General features: G+C 45.5%; 1 protein-coding gene across 1 annotated transcript in view; it reads right to left on the bottom strand.

Annotated features, from left to right (window-relative positions):
- Nucleotides 1-355: 355 nt before the first annotated feature.
- ccn4 (cellular communication network factor 4) overlaps nucleotides 356-20,728 on the bottom strand; it is a 51,605-nt gene continuing 31,232 nt past the window's right edge. The window contains exons 2-5 of the mRNA XM_002939516.4: nucleotides 5,274-5,550; nucleotides 3,608-3,865; nucleotides 3,305-3,498; nucleotides 356-2,158 (exon numbers count right to left, since the gene is read on the bottom strand). Of these exons, the coding sequence (XP_002939562.2) occupies nucleotides 1,859-2,158; nucleotides 3,305-3,498; nucleotides 3,608-3,865; nucleotides 5,274-5,550 (1,029 nt within the window). The 3' untranslated portion in view covers nucleotides 356-1,858. The remainder of the gene's footprint in view (nucleotides 2,159-3,304; nucleotides 3,499-3,607; nucleotides 3,866-5,273; nucleotides 5,551-20,728) is intronic.

The raw sequence follows: 20,728 nt of genomic DNA, 5'->3' as shown, positions 1-20,728 counted from the left end.
ATTCCCTTTTCTCTGTAATAATAAAACAGTACCTGTACTTGATCCCAACTAAGATATAATTACCCCTTATTGGGGGCAGAACAGCCCTATTGGGTTTATTTAATGGTTAAATGATTCCCTTTTCTCTGTAATAATAAAACAGTACCTGTACTTGATCCCAACTAAGATATAATTACCCCTTATTGGGGCAGAACAGCCCTATTGGGTTTATTTTATGGTTAAATGATTCCCTTTTCTCTGTAATAATAAAACAGTACCTGTACTTGATCCCAACTAAGATATAATTACCCCTTATTGGGGCAGAACTGTCCTATTGGGTTTATTTAATGGTTAAATGAGGTATGGAGATCCAAATTATGGAAAGATCCCTTATCCGGAAAACCCCAGGTCCCAAGCATTCTGGATAACAAGTCCCATACCTGTATATGTCTTTGGCAGAGCTCTCTGTAGTGCTGAAGGTTTTTAGGCAAGAGAGATTCTGTATAGCTTTTTGTTGCTATGGGACACTTCAAGGAGAAGGAGGAGCCTAGCAAGAACTAATGACATTGGTCAGGACTCAGGAGAAGCCTAGCAAGAGCTAATGACATTGGTCAGGACTCAGGAGAAGCCTAGCAAGAGCTAATGACATTGGTCAGGACTCAGGAGAAGCCTAGCAAGAGCTAATGACATTGGTCAGGACTCAGGAGAAGCCTAGCAAGAGCTAATGACATTGGTCAGGACTTAGGAGAAGCCTAGCAAGAGCTAATGACATTGGTCAGGACTTAGGAGAAGACTAGCAAGAGCTAATGACATTGGTCAGGACTCAGGAGGAGCCTAGCAGGAACTAATGACATTGTGAGGGTCATATTTGAGGGTGCTAGCTGAGGTTGTGTAGTACCTTTGTGTGTGTTTGCAAACCGGCAAAATCATGGCATCACACTAACAAATAAGTGGAAATAAGCACCATGATTGGACCAGTCTGCCATCGTAACCAAACTCCCAGTGCGTCCAAGTGTACAATCATATTTTTAGTGCCAATTATAAAGTGACTTGTAAATGATACAAACTGAGTTGTTTCCCATGTTTTCATTAAAAAATACATTTATACCCGCCTCAAAGATTACCATTCAAACTTTATAAGTGCAGACAATAGAGTGCAGGGGGGGGCTAAGCTTATTGAAATTGGATTGTGGCTCATATTTTCATTTTTCAGTAAAAGATGTGGCAACGAGAAGAAGAAATAAGGTAGATCTTTTCATTTGTACTTTGCACAATGTTACGGGTAGTAAACCATTATTTGTTGAGATACCAGGGTCAGAGTGGCCCATTGGGTTAATGGGAGATCACCTAGTGGGCCCAGCCATTGGACTAACCTTTCCAGCCAGCATTATGGCTCTATTTTACCCAATTTGTTGAGGTGTTAGTTATGGACCTACTGTCCAGGCACAGCACAGACCTTTAAAGGTAGAACATTAGACATGTCCATGACTTATGGAAGAGTTGTAAATGTTGATATTTAGGACTTCAGAAAGAATATGAAACAGTATTGTCGCTTGTAAACCCCTCAACACTATTCTGCTCCCAGTAGAAAATGAAGTGGGAAAGAAAGAAAAGAACATTGTATGAGAGAGAAAGGGGGAGAAGAAACAGATGTAGAGAACCAAAAATGAAGAATAAAAAGGTTGGAAGAGAGAATCATAAGGAGGTGGGTGAGTTTTGTGCTTAAGGGTTCCACCAAGTTCCAACACTGGGGACATTTTTCTTCATGGAACGTGCCAATCCAACGTCTGGGCACCTATACGGAACTGTAAAACATAGCACCGAGGACATGGCTACGACACGTAGACCCAGACGGTTGCCTCCATCTCAGGGATTCACATCAGTTCACAATCTCCGTGTAGTCGTGATAGCTCTGTAGATCTGCAAAAATGTCATTGGGTTTGCGGCAGCTGAGGTTGCAGAAGCAAGCGTTGATCCACATGACGTTCCACGTGAAGCCGCTTCCATCCGGGCATTCAAACTCCACCTGGATGGTCTTTGACTTGTACGGGATACAGCACCTGTCGTCCGTGCACACCCCACAGTACTTGGGCCTGTAGGGTCTTTTGCTCAAACAGCCAGAAATGGTGAAGTTCTTGGGTTCCGCTTCCCTGTAGACGGACAGACATTTTTTCCCCGTCTAAAGGAAAAACAGATCAATTAAGAAGAAATAAATGTATCCAATTCCCAGTGCCTTTTATCAACTAATTAAGGATCCAATCTCACCTGCTGGTGGGTCAACCAGCAACATAGTTACATAGTTACATAGGGTTGAAAAAAGACCAGAGTCCATCAAGTTCAACCCTTCCAAGTAAACCCAGCACCCACAACCTATACTTACCAATCTATACACTCACATACATAAACTATATATACAACCCCTAATACTGACTGTAGATATTAGTATCACAATAGCCTTGGATATTCTGCTTGTCCAAGAACTCATGGAGGCCCCTCTTAAATGCATCAAAGCAACAAACCCTTAAGGTCCCCATACACGGGCCGATTGTAGTTGCTGATATCGGTCCCTTGGGCCGATTCGGCAGCTTATCGGCCCATGTAGGGGCAGAAACGAGGGGCCTGGCAAACCGATATCTGGGCTGAAATTGGCCAGATATCGATTGGGCAGGTTAGAAAATTCAGTCGGATCGGGGACCGCATCTGCTTGTTGATGCGGTCCCCGAACCGACTGCCCCATTGCCGCCGTTAGAATGTGATGGTTTGGCCCCAGGGCCAAATGATCGAATTCGCCTACATGTTACCCGATATTGCCCACCCATAGGTGGGGATATGGGGTGAAGATCCGCTCGCTTGGCGACATCGCCAAGAGAGCGGATCTTAACGTGTATGGGAAGCTTTATGGGTAAGTGTAATTGGATCCTCTTTATAAAAGCCAATTTATATCTACATAAAGACAACTGGCCAATTACTCTTTTTTCCATGTCATTTTGTCTTAAAGTAAGGGTAGAACCTCAGATGGCTCTTCTGCAGGGGGGTAGCAAATAGCCACCTACATGAGAGGTTGCCTTTACTTCTTTTAATTGGAAAGTTTGACCCTTACAGCTATAGGAGAAAGCAATGTGCTCCTATCCAGATGCTTCTCCTGAGAATTAAGAGTGACAGACTGGACCAAACATCCTCAAAGTTGTACTTTGGCTGCTACACAAGGTAATGGAGATGTCACGTGACCTTGGATTTATAGTGGTGGGCATTGAATGGTGGGCGCTTCTTCACTCAAGTAACCTCTTTCATGGCCTAAAGAAAGAAAAGCAAAGCATATACTTACCCTTATGTGTTGGGTTATGTCCACATCACATGGCCTCATGTCACACAGGCGCCTCTCTTTGCGGAGCCTGCACTTGTCATTTTCATTGGATATCCGGGTGGAAATTCCGAGTCCGCAGGTTTTGCTGCAGGGGCTCCATGAGGTCGTCTGTACAATACAGTTATTGTGCCAGGACTCGCTTTCCCCTCCATATGCTACAGAGGGTGGAAAAACAAGATTATGGTGAGATGTTGGTGAAATTATATAAATCAGCTTCCCAGTTGGAACCGTTCTACAGCTGGCTGAGCATGATGGGACACCAACCTGGAGAAGCAATATGGCGAGGAGACGTCTTTCGGACCCTCTTGAAGTCATCACATATCCACTGTTCACAGCATTTGCCCGTCATTTTGACGCGTTTGGGGTTTTGACACCAGACCAGGGGGGGTCGGGAGTTTGTGCAGAGCGGGACACACCCCACGTCCCCATTGACACACGTGCAGTTGTACTTGCAGTTGGGCTGGAAGCTCTGGCCGTTCACATATCTAATACCGTTGAGCACGCAGCCCACTCCGGTCATTTCTATAAGAAAGGAGATAAATAATTATAATTTCAAGCTTCTATTTCTGCAAATTGTTGACTTAAGTCTCTATGAGGTCATACAAATGGGTTGTCCTATGCTCTAGGTCAGTGATCCCCAACCAGTGGCTCGGGGGCAACATGTTGCTCCCCAACCCCTTGGATGTTGCTCTCAGTGCCCCCAAACCAGGGAGTTATTTTTGAATTCCTGACTTGGGGGCAAATTTGGTTGAATAAAAACAAGATTTCCTACCAAATAAAGCCCCCTGTAAGCTGATAGGGTGCATAGAGGCCCCTAATAGCCAATCACAGCCCTTATTTGGCTCCTCCATGAATATTTATGGTGCTTGTGTAGCTCCCCAAGTCTCAGTGGCTCATGAGTAAGAAAGGTTGGGGACCCCTGAGCTTGTCATACATTTTTGGTTCTAGACCTTCTTTGAGGGCCAACATTCAGCCATAGTTCCAAGAACATCTAGGATATCAAGAAGTTTCCACCTGAAATCATGCTCTAATTAGCCTCCAAGATGGTCTTTTAGGTGTATCTAGAAAAATAAGTAGGCCATCAGAGTCCAGAACACTACTGGAGAACCTCAGGTTCCTCCCACAAGGTAATGTTCTCTACCCATTAACAATTCTGCCATTAGGGGTGACTGGTAGGGACCAGGTCCCAGTAGTGGTCCTGGATTGCTGAAATGGAGGTAGGACTTGCTGAATCATGACGTGTTTGTACCGATGGGGGTTGTCCACCTTGGAACTAACTTTTAGTATGATCTAGAGGGTAGTATTTGGAAAAAAAAGTTGCAATTGGTCGTCTTTTTCTTTTTTTATTATTTATATATAGTTTTTTCATAATTTCACCAGGGAGTGGTTTTAAAAATAAGTAATAAAAAATAACAATAAAATTGTAGCCCCAAAGAACTTTTTGTTCCACAGCTCTCCAGTTTGGAATTTCAGCAGTTATCTGGTTGCTAGGGTGCAATTAACCTTAGTAACCAGGGAGAGGTTTGAGAGAGTGAGGGCTGAATAGAAAGATAAGTAATAAAAAGTAGCAATAACGATAATATTGTAGCCTCCCAGAGCAATTGTTTTTGGCTGCCGGGGTCAGTGACCCCCCCCCCCCCCCCCATTCAAAAGCTGGAAAGAGGCAGAAGAGGAAGGCAAAATAATTCGAAAACTATAAAAAATAAATAATGAAGACCAATTGAAAAGTTGCATAGAATTGGCCATTTTATAACATACTAACTTAACGGTAAACCACCCCTTTGGGTCAGTAAATGAGTAACCTGTGTTATTAATACCCCGACAATAAAAATCCTCAGCAGGACATGTTGGAATACCAGTTCAGCCAGCAGGTAAAAAAGAGAAAGCTCTCCCTACAGTATGAAATGAATGGATAAGATGTAAAACTTACGTCCACATACACCCACTTCGTACCTAGGACTGTCCCCGCTGTAGTCACAGTACAGTCCCTTGTGAGTATCACACGTATCCGCCTCCGTGCAGTTCTCTCCTCGCTGCTTGGCGCAGGTTTTGCAGCAATCGCAGCCGTCGGTGAGTAGGCTGACCCCTGCCGGGCACGCCGGGGGGACCTGGGGGCAATCACAGGGCCACTTACAGAATTGCCTCCGGGTGTAGGCTTCAGTTACGGCGCTCACGGGTGACATTGTAGTGGTGTTCTGACAAAATACCTGCAGTTTAAACAAAGCAATTATCCTATAGCAGAATAGCATGAAATTATACCCCAGTTTTCTAGATTGAAGCTGTGATTGGCCAATTGCCGATTGCTGTGTCATAGCCTCTACACTGTGACTCCACTGCCCCACCCTGTGACTCCACTGCCCCACCCCACTTGGAAAGATGGCAGCCCCATACCCATACCCATGTCTCCTACTGAAAACCGGGCTGTCTGGGCCAAAACTGGACAGGTGGCAACCCTACATATAAGGTGGCCACCTTTTCTGTGATGTAATAACGGCCTTTTGGGTGAGTGAATAGGAGGCAATGTCACACGGGGGCAGGGAAATGGGCAGACTGGGTGGGGCAATGGGCAGACTGGGCGGGAAAATGGGCAGACTGGGCGGGGAAATGGGCAGACTGGGCGGGGAAATGGGCAGACTGGGCGGGGAAATGGGTAGACTGGGTGGGGCAATGGGCAGACTGGGTGGGGCAATGGGCAGACTGGATGGGGCAATGGGCAGACTGGGTGGGGCAATGGGCAGACTGGGCGGGGAAATTGGCAGACTGGGCGGGGCAATGGGCAGACTGGGTGGGGCAATGGGCAGACTGGGTGGGGCAATGGGCAGACTGGGTGGGGCAATGGGCAGACTGGGCGGGAAAATGGGCAGACTGGGCAGGGAAAAGGGCAGACTGGGTGGGGAAATGGGCAGACTGGGCGGGGAAATGGGCAGACTGGGCGGGGAAATGGGTAGACTGGGCGGGGAAATGGGCAGACTGTGCAGGGAAATGGGCAGACTGGGCGGGGAAATGGGCAGACTGGGCAGGGAAATGGGCAGACTAGGTGGGGAAATGGGCAGACTGGGTGGGGAAATGGGCAGACTGGGTGGGGAAATGGGCAGACTGGGCGGGGAAATGGGCAGACTAGGTGGGGAAATGGGCAGACTGGGCAGGGAAATGGGCAGACTGGGCAGGGAAATGGGCAGACTAGGTGGGGAAATGGGCAGACTGGGTGGGGAAATGGGCAGACTGGGTGGGGAAATGGGCAGACTGGGTGGCACAGAGTAGTTACACCATTGTTGTAGGTCAGCGGTTCTCAACCTGTGGGCCGGGACCCCTTTGGGGGTCGAACGACCCTTTCACAGGGGTCACCTAAGACCATCGGGAAACACATATTTCCGAGGGTTTAGGAACCGAGACACCGCTCCACTATTCGTCTCCAGGCGGGTTCGCCCACCTACGTGTACCCGGCGTGATGACATCATCGCGCCAACCCCATCACATACACCCCATACAAATACAGGTGTATGTGACATAATGCGCCATGATGTACTTATGCGGACCAGTCACACGTGTAGAGAGCAGCTACTCTGAAGTTATGAAGTAGCAACGAAAATAATTCCATGGTTGGGGGAACTGAACTAAAGGGTCGCGGCATTAGGCAGAGAAACACTGTTGTAGGTGGAGGTGTTCAGCTTTTCAGCTTCTGCAGGTCATATCAAGGCTCCAGGCAGCATATTATGAACAACTTTATGTAGGTTTCTTTAACAAGGAAGATCTAATCCCTAAGCCCAGGGTGTAACTCAATTGTACAAGAGAGAGAGAACAAGTCATAGCAGAACATAGCACAGCGCCCTCTATATACAGTGATCCCTAAGTATTACTGCAGTGCTGACTCTACAGTGCCCCAAGTGGCTGAGTGAGTAAAAGCACCGTCCAGTCAGTATGAGATGCCTGACCCTGGGGAGGTGGGATTAGAGAGAATAATGGCTGCAGGCTGGGGCAGGGCGGGTATAAGGAGCAGGAAAGTTCACCCCGAGTGCCCCAAATGCTCCTGCTGCTCTCACATTCCTGGCATTTGTGCCTAGAGCCCCCCCTGTAACGTGAGCCCGGGGAGCAGCCCAATACGGAAGAGGTTAAAGTCATTTTTTAAGGAAGAAAAGAAAGGTTTTGATAGGTTTGAGGCGTTCCAACTGCCATCTCACAGCGGCTGCAATGTACATTCCATATGTATGAAATCACTCGGGGGGCTCAGATGATACATATTCCACTTCTCCAAAAAAAAATCCAAATTGAAAATAGAAAGGAGATAAAGAGGCCGGGCCGATCCAGCAGCACAGTGCAGTCCAGACAGACCATCAGCGCCTTGATTTACTGCACTGCAGCAACTGCCAAATCCCCAGCACCAAAACAGAGTAACAGGGGCCGGCGTGTCACGTGGCCAAATATCTCCATTAATAAAACCAGGCTGTTTGGATCCGTTAAATCGGCTTACGGACAAGTGGGATAGAGTAACCCTTCCTCTGCCGCAAGGGGTCGTTACACACATGTACAGCCCAGATGGTTCCGGAGATCTGCATGGACTTCTGGCATCCAGTCGTATTATACATTATGTCTGTCCCTTTATGCCTCTGACCTGGGCGGAACTGAGGGTAGGCTGAAGAGGGACATGCCTAGGGCACAATGGTGAGGGGGGCAGTATGAACAGTGGGGTAACTATAGAGAAATCACCCTTCCCAGGACTCTACCTGAGAGCTGGTGGGGAGCGGGGGATGTGAGGGGCAGTTGGGGGTAGGGTTGCCCCCTATTCGGTTTTCGGTAGGGCTGTCCTGGTCAAAACAACATGCCTAGTATTCCTAATTTGAAAACCAGGAAGGCAGTGCCGGGCCAAGCCGACCGGGCACCCTAGGCAACCTAATAGGCTTGACCCGCCCCGACTATGCACACAGGGTGGCGGGTTGCCAGGGCCACTGCAGTGGGGGAAAGGGTCCGGAACTAGAGGTAGGTAAAAGAAGAGGTACCTGCCTGGCGCCCCCCAACTATTGTGCCCTAGGCCTACCCCTAGTTCCCGCCCTGCAGGAAGGATTCTCTAAGATTGATGCGGCGTTTGGCCAATTGCAATCACCACATCATAGCCCCGCCCCCATGATGGCGCAGCCTACCCCAAGTCATACCCCACCTCCAAGGTGGCAACCCTAGGTGGGAGGCACACAGGTGGATGGGGGTGGGGCCCTTTAAGGGTGAAAATGCCCACCAGGTATATAGTTACCCCACTGGCTGGGCACATACCTCTCTGTGGGAGGGCTCAATGTACAGAGTTGAGTGGGATGGAGATAAGGGGATGTCTGAGCCAAGGTGTTGCATTTGGGGGTGGGGGGGATTAAATTTGGGCAGTTCCATAGGCGCCCTTTTAAAAAAATGCATCAAAAGTTTCCTCCAGGCCTGCTACTTTTTTTGGAGTCAGGACCAGCAGTGCAGGGAATAGAATATAACATGTATTAAGGACAGGGCTGTCTTTTAGCTGCTAATGCAACGCTCTACACCCCATGGCAAATTTTTAATGGTGTTAATAGAACAAGGCCCAGGGCACCAGTGATTAGTGAATGACTATGGGGTGCAATTTCATGCTGCTTAGCGCTTTAGCACTTGCACCTGGGGCCTCTGTAAATGACCCCTAAAATCTTTCCATTTTAAGTTATAAGACATAAAATAACACCGGGTGGCGCTGTTGAGCTCTCGGTAGCATTCGCACTCATTCACTGCCATAGGCTCCTGGAGAGAACCCGCTGCATTGGGGAATCCCAGACACCAGCTGACTCGCTGCTAGAGATGCCCCTCTATAGGTTTCCCATTATTAGTATTATTATTAATAATAATAATAATAATAATAACATGCATTTATAAAGCACTAACATGTTCTGTAATGTTGTACAATAAATGGGTGCATACACATTACACATACAGGAAAACATACAAAACAACCAATACAAAAGGTAAAGAGGGCCCTGCCAAAAGAGCTTACAATCTTTACCCAACAGTGTGGGTGCTATCACAGCGGCTGCCATGGTATTTGGGGCGCTGCAATGATGTCAGTGCTGCTGCACCACAGACCAATACAGATTCACAAGAAACCAGGGATCCCACAGGGCATGATATCAGAGCGCCACCTAGTGGTGTGGAAATGACCATTAAAGACCCACTGACATCAAAGGAAGCTGCCATTGACCTTCCTGTTCTGATCCAATGCTGTTATTGACCTGAGACTCCAGTGTGGCCCTGGGTAGGTACACATAATTTCCATTTCCACGGACTCTATGCCTAATATGTAATAAAAGGCACTCAGTTTGCCCAGTAGCAGTAACCCATAGTGACCAATAAGACCATTAAAATCTACCTGCTGATTGGTTGCTATGGGTTATGGCTCTTGGGAAAAATGAGTGCCTTTTATTACATAACTCCCTTATGCTTAATGGTCAAAATGAGAGCAATACGACTGGTAGAAGCAACCATTTAAATAACTACAGGTTACAGAGTGGGGCAAAACAACTGATTTTTGGTCATAAGGTTTCAGTGCTGCCGGTCAATTTCAAAGAACCAGGGACACCGCCAGGCAAATCCAGGGACAGTAGTTCCTACTTATACACAGTTGCCCCTTTCCCTTACACTAGCCATGACTCCTAGTAGTGTATCAACATTAGACATTTCATTGACAATACATGGCCAAAAATATGCAAACTCCCTCTTTATTATGGCAATTGGCTTTTTAAGCCCTGGCCATAATTGCCAACAAGTGCCACAACATCATGCAATGATATTCAAGACAATTTGGTGTCCTGTTTCAGCAGGATAATATCCCCCTGGACAAAGTAAGGTCCATATAGAATGGGTTGACTGAGATGGGCATGTTAGAACCTGACTGGCTGCACAGAGCCCTACTGAACCACTAGAGATGAACTGGAACCCAACTGTGAGCCAGGCCTGACCTCCAACATCAACTGTCAACTTTATTAATGCTCTAATCCTGACTTAAACCCAACTGAACCACTGAGAGATGAACTGGAACCCAACTGTGAGCCAAGCCTGACCTCCAACATTAAAAGTCAACTTTAGTAATGCTCTAATCCTGACTTCAACCCAACTGAACCACTGAGAGATGAACTTGAACCCAACTGTGAGCCAAGCCTGACCTCCAACATTAAAAGTCAACTTTACTAATGCTCTAATCCAGTGCTCCCCAACCTTTTTTACCCATGAGCCACTATCATATTTAAAAAGAGTGGGGAGCAACACAAGCATGAAAAACGTTCCTGGGAGGTGCCAAATATATTGGGTATATGGTAGCCCCTCTATGGTCTGGCAGCCTACAGAAGGCTCTGTTTGGCAGTTCACCTGGTTTTTATGCAACTAAAACTTGTCTCCAAGCCAGGAATTCATCAATAAGAACCTGCTTTGAGTCCACTAAGAGCAACATCCAAGGGGTTAGTGAGCACCATCTTGCTCACGAGCCACTGGTTGGGGATCACTGCTCTAATCCCAGCAACAAGGTCCCACATCTAATGGGAACCTTCCCAGAAGAGTAGAGTAAAAATGGTCCAACCAACACCTGGTTGAGATGTTGCACAGACAGAAGGCCAATGCCAACCCTTGATAAAACAAAAGAAAAGTGAAAGACAGATCGCCTGCCTTGATAAAACACTGACCAGCATCCTACATGAGTGTGTGGGACCCTTGGCTGCCATGTTCAACTCCTTGTCGGTTAGATCTGTTTCTACTCTGCCGATAATGGGAATAAAACCAATGAAAATAAAACGTAACTTTCAAGGCGGAAAGGCTAAAGATCAGTTTGTGTTGGTTCTGGACAGATCCTAGTCGGAATTCATGTTGGGAAGCAGGTGTAAAAACAGTAATGTAAGAGCCTTGCAACTGTTCCGTATATCATTGGCTTGCTCGCTGTGCAACAGAAGAATTTGGTGGCACGGAATTCATGTTTAAACTGAAGAAAGGAGTCAGAAAACTAATCCGAGGGGCGGCCAACAGAAATAGTTGAAAATATAAAGACTACCTTAGGGAACCCATGGCTATAGGTTTGTCATTATGGGAAGGAATGGTCTACTGTTGGAGACTGAACATTTGCTATGGCCTTCTAGACCCAGAGCAATAGTTCTTTCACTACCCCTGGGAGTAGGGAGGACTGAGGGATAATTAACACCTAGTAGGCTTAAAAGTACTTTTGGACCACCAGGTTGGCCACCCTAGTGTTCAGGTAGGAGAACAAATCTTATCATGTTTAAAATAGGGAATAAGATTCAGGTCATACTTGCCAACTGTCCCAATTTAAGGCACGTTAGTTGCCATTTGCTGAGCCCCCGGGGCACTTACTAAATGTGCCCAGCATGGGTGCCTAAAATGGGCAGCCCCAGGTAAAACCCCACATGGAGTCATTACTTCATTATTGTTTTTCCAACCAGAGAGTGGCCTTTGGTCATCCTACAGCTCCAATGGTGGAAACAATTTCAGGCAATAGGTGCCCTAAGACTACCTCAGGGAACCCATGGCTATTGGTTTGTCATTATGGGAAGGCATGATCTCAATCCTGTATATACTGTATGTCAGTGCTGTCCAACTTCTACGGTGCCGAGGGCCGGAATTTCTCTAGCATACATGGTGGAGGGCCGCTAATGGAAGCCAGTTTTGACCACTCCCCTTTTTGAAACCACACCCACTTCAAACCACACCTATTTTATCACAATGGTGGTAGCACAGCAAAATCCCAAATGCTTGGTCCTTACTGTGGGGATATCGACCATCATTCATATGTGAAAGAATTATGTCATATTAAGATATACCCTTAAATTCCATATGCCTCCTCCTCCCCTGTGCATAGCACAGCAACCCCCAGTACATAATTACACACCTTAGGGACCATTTAATGGCTATTTCCAACTGCTAACAAACTCCCACAAACCCCTGCCAGGTTCACCTTCCACAAGCAGCATAGGGCAAGCAGAGTATGGCACACACAGGCAGCACCCTGCCTGTCCTATGCTGTCTGTGTGTGCCATACTCTGCCTGTCCTACCCTGCCTGTGTGTGCCATATTCTGCCTTTTCTATGCTGCCTCTGTGTGCCATACTCTGCCTGCCCTATCCTTCCTGTGTGTGCCATACCCTCCCTGACCTATGCTGCCTGTGTGTGCCATACTCTACCTGCCCTATGCTGGCTGTATGTGCCATACTCTGCCTACAGTACCTACACCGTCTGAGGTGTGAAGAAGTGAACAATGGGAGTGATTACAGTCTGAGCCTGAGGTGTGAACACTGCAGGGGGTGAACAATGCATGTATTAAAAGGTGTGAGCAACACAGGGGATTACATTTTTAAACAATACAGAGGGATTACAGCCTGAATCTGAGGTGAGAACCATGCAGGGGGGGGGGGGCAGTTAATCTCAGTACTGATACCATTTAATGCTTACTCAAAGGTAAGCCATCAAAGCAGCCAGACAGGTGGGGGGCCACACAGAGGGGGGTCGCAGGCCGCCAGTTGGACAGCACTGCTGTATGTAATGGGTCAGTGTCCTCTGTCAAGCACTAAACTGCTAGGAACACTTGGTGGAATGTAACAGTTATAGAGACTGATTCCATTCTAGGAAACCATAGAATCCAGGCTTCAAGTAGAATCTAATGGTCTACTGTTTGAGGCTGAACATCTGCTATGGCCTTCTAGACCCAGAGCAATAGTTCTTACACTACCCCTGTGAGTCCATTTGTCCAACAGGACTGAGGGATAGTTAACACCTAGTAGGCTTAAAAGTACTTTTGGACCACCAGGTTGGCCACCCCAATGTTCAGGTAGGAGAACAAATCTCATCATGTTTAAAATAGGGAATAAGTTTTAGGTCATACCAACTGTCCCAATTTAGGCACATTAGTCGCCATTTGCCGAGCCCCCAGCAATGGTGTCTAAAATGGGCAGCCCCAGGTAAAACCCTACATGGAGTCATTATTGCATTATAGTTTTTCTAACCAGAGAGTGGGCTTGGGTCATCCTACAATAGGTGCTCTTTAAAGTGCCTGGAGGTGTTAGTTACCCTTTAAATGAAGACAAAACCCTTTACCATTGCTTTTATAACTAGGCCCTAGCTATAGGGATTGGTGGAAATAGAACGAAGGACCAACAATATCAATGGATTCTGTATGTTACTAAGCTGAATAAAGCAACATTTGTGTTGGCCATTATGGCGCGGCAGGAATACCGGTGCAGACAGGTGGGCGGTTATTTCAAGTCAGTGACCTTTTTGCCTGCCTTAAATAGTGTTGGGGGAACTGGAATTGGGAAGAAAACAGGAAAATAAAAATTTCACAAAATATAAGGTAAAGGGGCAGAAGAAAGGAGCGGAAGTGCCTGCGAGCCTGGAGTCTGGCCTGGGCGCCCGTATTAGACACCGACCTCTTTGTCTCTGCCCACATCAAACACAGTCACGGGCCATTGGTGGGATCTAAAATACAACTCAAAGCTATTTGTGGACTGGCCGGTGTATTTCAGTGACATGAGCACTACAAGTGGTTCCTATTGCTAATGGCTTTGCCACATGGGTGCGTAGCGAGGCCAGAGTGCGTACATACTTTCAGCCTGACGAGCCTGCCTTGGTTTCTATGGTTTTCAAATATTTTTTTGGAAGGTGCCTGTTATTCTAGATTAGTGTCAATTGTTCCCTGGGTCCAGCTGAGCAGGTGTTGCTAGTGGCTCGGGAATGGGCAAACTGTGCCCAAATAGTTCCGCCTATGCGCCACCCCCACCGACCCATCACTAGGGGAATGTAGGTCACTGCGAATTGCTCCCATTTTGTTGCACTTTGTACCCTACACCAAGTGCAGTAAATGACCCCCCCCCATAATTGTTGTTGCTTATAGCAATGAGGCCTGCCCCCAACTACTAGGGATGCACCGAACCCACTTTTTTGGGTTCGGCCGAACCCACCCTGACGGATTCTGCCGAATCCTAAACTGAATCTGAAAAATTGCCTCGCACACAGCGTGCGGCAAAATTCACCCCCCCCCCCCCACACACAATTTAACCCTTTCCGGATGCTAATTAGCAAATGCTAATTTGTGCCAATTCGGATTCGGTTGAGCCGGGACCATGGATTCGGGTGAAACCATCAAAAAAGGCTGGATTCAGACCAAATCTGGGATTCGGTGCATCCCTACCAATTACAGATCAAATTATGCTGGTATGAATAGGGAGCAGTCTGAAAGGGGACCTGTCACCCTAAGAAATGATTCCAAATCCTTTTCTATCATGTTAGTTGAGCCAAATAAACGTTATTTACACTATATACATTATTTCATTTTTTTTCCCTTTAGTCTTACAGTCACAGCCAGCAGGCCGGCGCCATTTTGTGGGCAGTGTTATTAAGGAAAAGCTTTGTATCACCCCAAAATCTTATGCATTTGCTATCTAGGGGAGATCTAGGAAGTGCTGAATGGGAGGCTAAAGTAATTGTAATTAAAAATCTGAGCTGTCAATCATATATTGCCTGCTCCGCCTCTATGCCGGAGGCATAGAGGCGGGGCAGGCAATATATGATTGACAGCACAGATTTTTGGAAAACCAGGCAGGACAACTTGGAAAACCAGGCAGGACTATTTGAGACTGAAGAATCGCGGATCACCATGTCATAGCCCTGCCCCTGTGACATCATAGTCCTGCCCATGTGACATCACATCCCGCCCCCCTGGCCGGAGTTAGCCACTGCATGCATAGAGTCGGGGCAGGCAATATATGATTTAGCACTTCCTAGATACCATCTTTATGGCAAATGTATAATATTTTGGGGTGATACAAAGCTTTGTCTTAATAACAATGTTCACAAAATGGCGCCGGCCTGCTGGCTGTGACTGTAAATTCCAAGACTGAAGGGGAAACAAACACGATAGAAAATGATTTAAAATGATTTATTAGGGTGACGGGTACCTATTAAAGAATCTCGCCAAACTGGAATATATATATATCAGTAAATTTTGCCCTTTGAGCCGCCATTTAGTGATGGGCTGTGTGCTCCCTCAGAGATCAGCTGACAGGAAGTGATGCAGCTCTAACTGTAACAGGAAGTAGTGTGGGAGCAAAAGGCAGAACTCTGCCCATTCATTGGCTGATGGGGCCTAGCATGTATGTGTGCCTTGGCTTGTTTGTGTGCACTGTGACTCCTATGATCCCAGGGGGCGGCCCTTAGTACTTAAAATGGCAGTTTCCTATTTAGGATTACCCAATGGCCCATACTGCTAAGAACTATATTTATATGAAAATGGTTTATTTAGATGAAGCAGGGTTTTACATATGAGCTGTTTATGGGATATATTTGTATAAAGACTACATTGTTTGTGGGTATAGTTTCCCTTTAATATTCCACACCTCCCAGCCCTGCCAGCACGGCAACATAAGCAGAAAGCCAGCAGCCTATGGGAGAGCTCGGCTGCACGTCCCGTTGTGAGAAGGGGTCAGGCCGAAATATAGGCTTTGTTTCTAATGACATTACATTGTGTGCCTGGAGCTTGCCAAGTACAATAACCGAGGGTCTAGGAAGGGAATAATTGAAATTCCAACTGTCACTTCTAGCAAAGGGGAGAGGTGAAGCTGGGACAGTGTCCAGCGCTGTAAGGGTTACAAGTTATATTTAACCCTTTGTTGCCGCTATATTCATTATTCTAACTGGACCTTGCACAAATGTCAGTTCCCCTTTAATTTGCTCCGTCTCCAAAAATCCGCCTCTCCGAGTGGAATAAAAACACACCGAATGGCAATAAAAATGTTCCTGATCACAGAGCGCTACCATTCCCAGCAGGGGGTTTTACTTCTCCCCGCCAAGGGCTCGCTACGTAACGCTCAGCGCCTTTCAACACCTTTCTAAACCCCTTTATTTAAGAGTATTCGCTTCACTGAGAGTGAAAGTTGGTAAATTGCTCCGCTCACATTTCTGGGCCCCCCGGGGCATCAACCAGTACAGGCAGGGGCCTGAGGAACGGCAGCCTGAGCCCATGGAATCCTGGGATTATTAATGATGCTGATATGCTCGCTATTCTCTCTCTGTTACCTTAAAAGCTAAATTTGTTGATAAAAAAGTATATATTTTGTATATTATATGATACAAACAGCTGGGAGTTGCCATACTGTTTCCTGCACACAGTATTGCGTGAATGTATAGTTTATTGTGAGCATGGAATGTTATTTTTTTTATATTTCTATTCATGATAGTACAGGTATAGGACCCCTTATCCAGAAACCCATTATCCATAAAGTTCCGAATTAAGGAAGGCCATCTCCCATAGACTGCATTTTAATTAAATAATTCACATTTTATTAATGGTTTCCTTTTTCTGTGTAATAATAAAACAGAACCTGTACTTGATCCCAACTAAGATATAATTACCCCTTATTGGGGCAGAACAGCCCTATTGGGTTTATTTAATGGTTAAATGATTCCCTTTTCTCTGTAATAATAAAACAGTACCTGTACTTGATCCCAACTAAGATATAATTACCCCTTATTGGGGCAGAACAGCCCTATTGGGTTTATTTAATGGTTAAATGATTCCCTTTTCTCTGTTATAATAAAACAGTACCTGTACTTGATCCCAACTAAGATATAATTACCCCTTATTGGGGCAGAACAGCCCTATTGGGTTTATTTAATGGTTAAATGGTTCCCTTTTCTCTGTAATAATAAAACAGTACCTGTACTTGATCCCAACTAAGATATAATTAATCCTTACTGGAGGCAAAACAATCCTATTGGGCTTAATTACTGTTTATATCATTTTTATGGCAGACTTAAGGTAGGAGATCTGAATTACGGAAAGACCCCTTATCCGGAAAAACCAAGGTCCCGAGCATTCTAGATAAGGGGTCCCATACCTGTATCTATCTAGGTGCTAGGGTCTTATTTACCCTAGTAATCAGGCAGTGGTTTGAACAAGGGATGGCAATATGGATAGAAGAGGCCTGCATAGTAAGATAAGTAATAAAAAGTAACAATAAAATCGCAGCCTCACAGAGCAATAGTGTCTGGCTGCCAGGGTCAGTGACCCCTATTTGAAAGCTGGAAAGAGGCAGATGAGAAAGGCAAATTATTCAAAAACTATAAAAAATAAATAATACAAACCTATTCCAAAGTGGCTAGGAACAGGCCATTCTATAAAGAGCTGCCTTATGCCCATGGAAGCTGTGCTTGTTCATCTTTACTTGCCCTTTAAAAGTATATTAAAATGACCAATACAGGATTCCTTCCTATACAGCACAAGCTCACTGATCTCAAGGAGCCTCGGGTCATCATATATTTAATACAGGAATGTCAGGCGTATGAAAGGGAACACTTAGCCTAACAGCACAGGGGAATGTAACATGTAATTTCAGATTTTATTCGGAGTTAAAGATAAATATCCCCTTTCCCACAGATGCCTTTAGGTGGTACCTGCACTAAGCGTTCCCGCTGCCGCTTATACAGACAGGCCTTTGGAACAGGAACAAAGGGTGCAGAAAGGAGTGTCGGGATAAAGTGTTGTTATACATGAAGGCTATTAGTCTCGCAATGGAATCAGACATGGGAAATATATCAGCCATAGGCTACAGGCATCAGATATCTGTCTCTATTGAATATATTTGGTGTGGGTGTCAATGGTACATTCTCTACTTGGAATAGAGTTCTTAGCGGCGTGCCACAGGGTTCTGTACTGAGTCCACTTTTGTTCATTAATGACATTGAAAACAATGCAGCCCAATTCATTTCATCTAAGACAGGGATCCCTATCCGTGACCCACATTCAAATGTAAAAAAAGTTGGAGAGCAACACAAGCATGCCAAAAGTTTGTGGGGGTGCCAGTTATGGGCAGTGATTGACTATTAGTAGCCTCTAGATGGACTGGCAGTTTGGCAGTACACCTGTTTTTTATGCAACCAATACTTGCCCTACACCAAGAATTCAAAAATAAGCCTCTGCTTTGAGGCCACTGAGAGCAACATCCAAGGCATTGGGGAGCAACATGTTGCTTGAGAGCCAATGCTTGGGGATCACTGATCTAGGATGTGGCAAACTGGCAATCTTAGGGGCAGGTGTGATTCAGTGTTGATAAATGAAAGTATGCACCTAGAATATAAACATATGCAGATATTTCTACCCTTAATGGGACTAAATTAGGCACATCCTGGATGAATAAGGACCAGGGCGCACTTGCAGCTAATAAACTTGGCTGTAGCAAGCAATGCCAGGCAGTAAGGGTCATCAAGGTTTTGAGCTGTATTAAAAGGGGTATAGATTCACGGGAGGAGGGGCTCATCCTTCCACTTTACAGGGTATAGCCCCATCTGCTAAAAGGGGATATTACTGGAATAGAGAAAGTGGAGAAAGGCAACTAAGCTGATAAAGGGAATGGAAGTTCTCAGAAAACAATGGCCAAGCTGAGACGGTTTACACTGGAGAAGAGGTGCTTATATAATAATTATGTATAAATATATAAGGGGATCATATAATAATCTCTCTAATGCTTTATTTCTTAGTTCTTTCTTTAGTTCTTCAAACTGAAATGAGGGCACCCATTCAGATAAGAAAAGAAAAGGTTCTATCAAAATATTCAAGGAGGGTTGTGGAATTCTCATCCTACTGGCAGATACATTAGATTACCCTTCAAGGAAGGGCTTGGATGGATTTTACCAAGTGAGAAAATAAAGGGTTATTGTAAAAAGTTGGAAAATGTTCTTAGTACACAGTTGATCTAGGGACTGGAGGTTTTTTGTCCCCTTTACGTTAGGTTCTTTGCCATCCTCTGGATCAGCTAACAGTTGGGCAGGTTTCACTTTGGTCTTCTTCTGACGAACGTTCAGATATCATACGTCTGTATGCAACAATCTAAATCTAACATTCAGCCTGAAATTGTAGGATAAAGCCCTAAGAATAACAAATGGGAGAATGTTCTGAACATGAAATAGTTGGCAGCACCAATCGTACGAAAGTGACTCCCATTGTAGGTCCCCCAAGGGTATCGGCAGTTACACAATACTGCGCAGATTTTATCGTTAGTTAATGGAAATTTTCGAACTTGCCAGATCAACTAAACAGCCGATCACCATGATAAGAAAATTATTGGGACAAGTCCACACGGTCCGAAAATCATACGAAACTAGGTTTTGTGCAATGTTATCGGTACGTGTATGTCCAGCTTTAAAGCTTTTTTAACCTAAATGACTTCAATTTGGGAAAGGTATACCTACATAGTTAATAATTATGGGACTGTATAGAACTGAGCGCTTGTTATTCTAGTGAGTTAATAATTATTTAGTAGTGGATTTCCCTGAGGCAACGGCTTTGCTGGATCGGTTAAAGATTTTATTAAATTTAGTGCATGACAAGTTCCCAATTCAGCCTTTTCCATATCTCCTCTCTCTCTCTGGCGGCCGATCCCCTCAGCAAATCTCTCTTCTCTAAATCTATTTTCAATTCCTAGAAAGGAGAAACTTTCCTCCCTGGCTCCACCATGTCAATCTGATTTCTATCTAGAATAACATTCCACATGCGTTCCAATTAAACTCTGTAACCCTGAATATCCTGCTTTTCTATTAGAAGAGAACACTTTCTTGGAGATATTTAGAGACTGTAGAGGAACGGTTTCAGTATGGACAACCCCTTGTTCCTATTGCCCTGGCACAGCCTTAGATGTGTCACTTCTCCCTCGATACTGGAATGGTATGTACTCTTGGCAGAGGGACTGTTTGTCCTATCCCAATCCAGTCTGAAGGAAACGTTTGCTTCACTAGTGCCATGTCTACGTGCCATGTCCACTGGTGGCACTACCAATGCTCCACCTAGGCCTCTACTCTACTCTATTCAATCACCAGTGGCCCCGAGACCCCCCTGAAGCTGCCTGATGGTCATGTCATTATAATTTGATTAATGTTTGTGACAGCCAGGACTCAAATGCAGGTGGATAATACTGGACACGCCAGTATCACGTTATTGCAGTATCCAAGTAAGGCTTTTAATGGTTCAGAACTTCTATCAGGGCAAAGATAAGTCTAGGAGGAAATCTCTGTATATTTTTTGAAAACTGAAATTAAGGACAATCTTAAATGATCTCCAGTGCAAAAGGAAAAGGGGCTAAGGGATATGCAGTGTGGGCCAGCGTCAAAATTGGGCTTTGTGCTTCTTTTCACTAATTTTCTTAGGTACCGGTTGACCTGCCTGGGTCACCACTGATTTTCCCTATCTAGTGCTATAATCACATGATCCACTTAATATGCTACCTTGGACAAGTGTTTAGTCAGGGGCAACAGTAAGGGAGAGCCTTGGGCCAACAATGTGGAGCACCCAATGGCGTTGTGTCCAAAGTTAGATGTCAGCACATGACATTATTGCATCATGCCT

This window comes from Xenopus tropicalis, chromosome 6, assembly GCF_000004195.4.
Source record: "Xenopus tropicalis strain Nigerian chromosome 6, UCB_Xtro_10.0, whole genome shotgun sequence".
Taxonomy (NCBI): domain Eukaryota; kingdom Metazoa; phylum Chordata; class Amphibia; order Anura; family Pipidae; genus Xenopus; species Xenopus tropicalis.
This window is presented reverse-complemented; position numbering and strand designations above follow the sequence as displayed.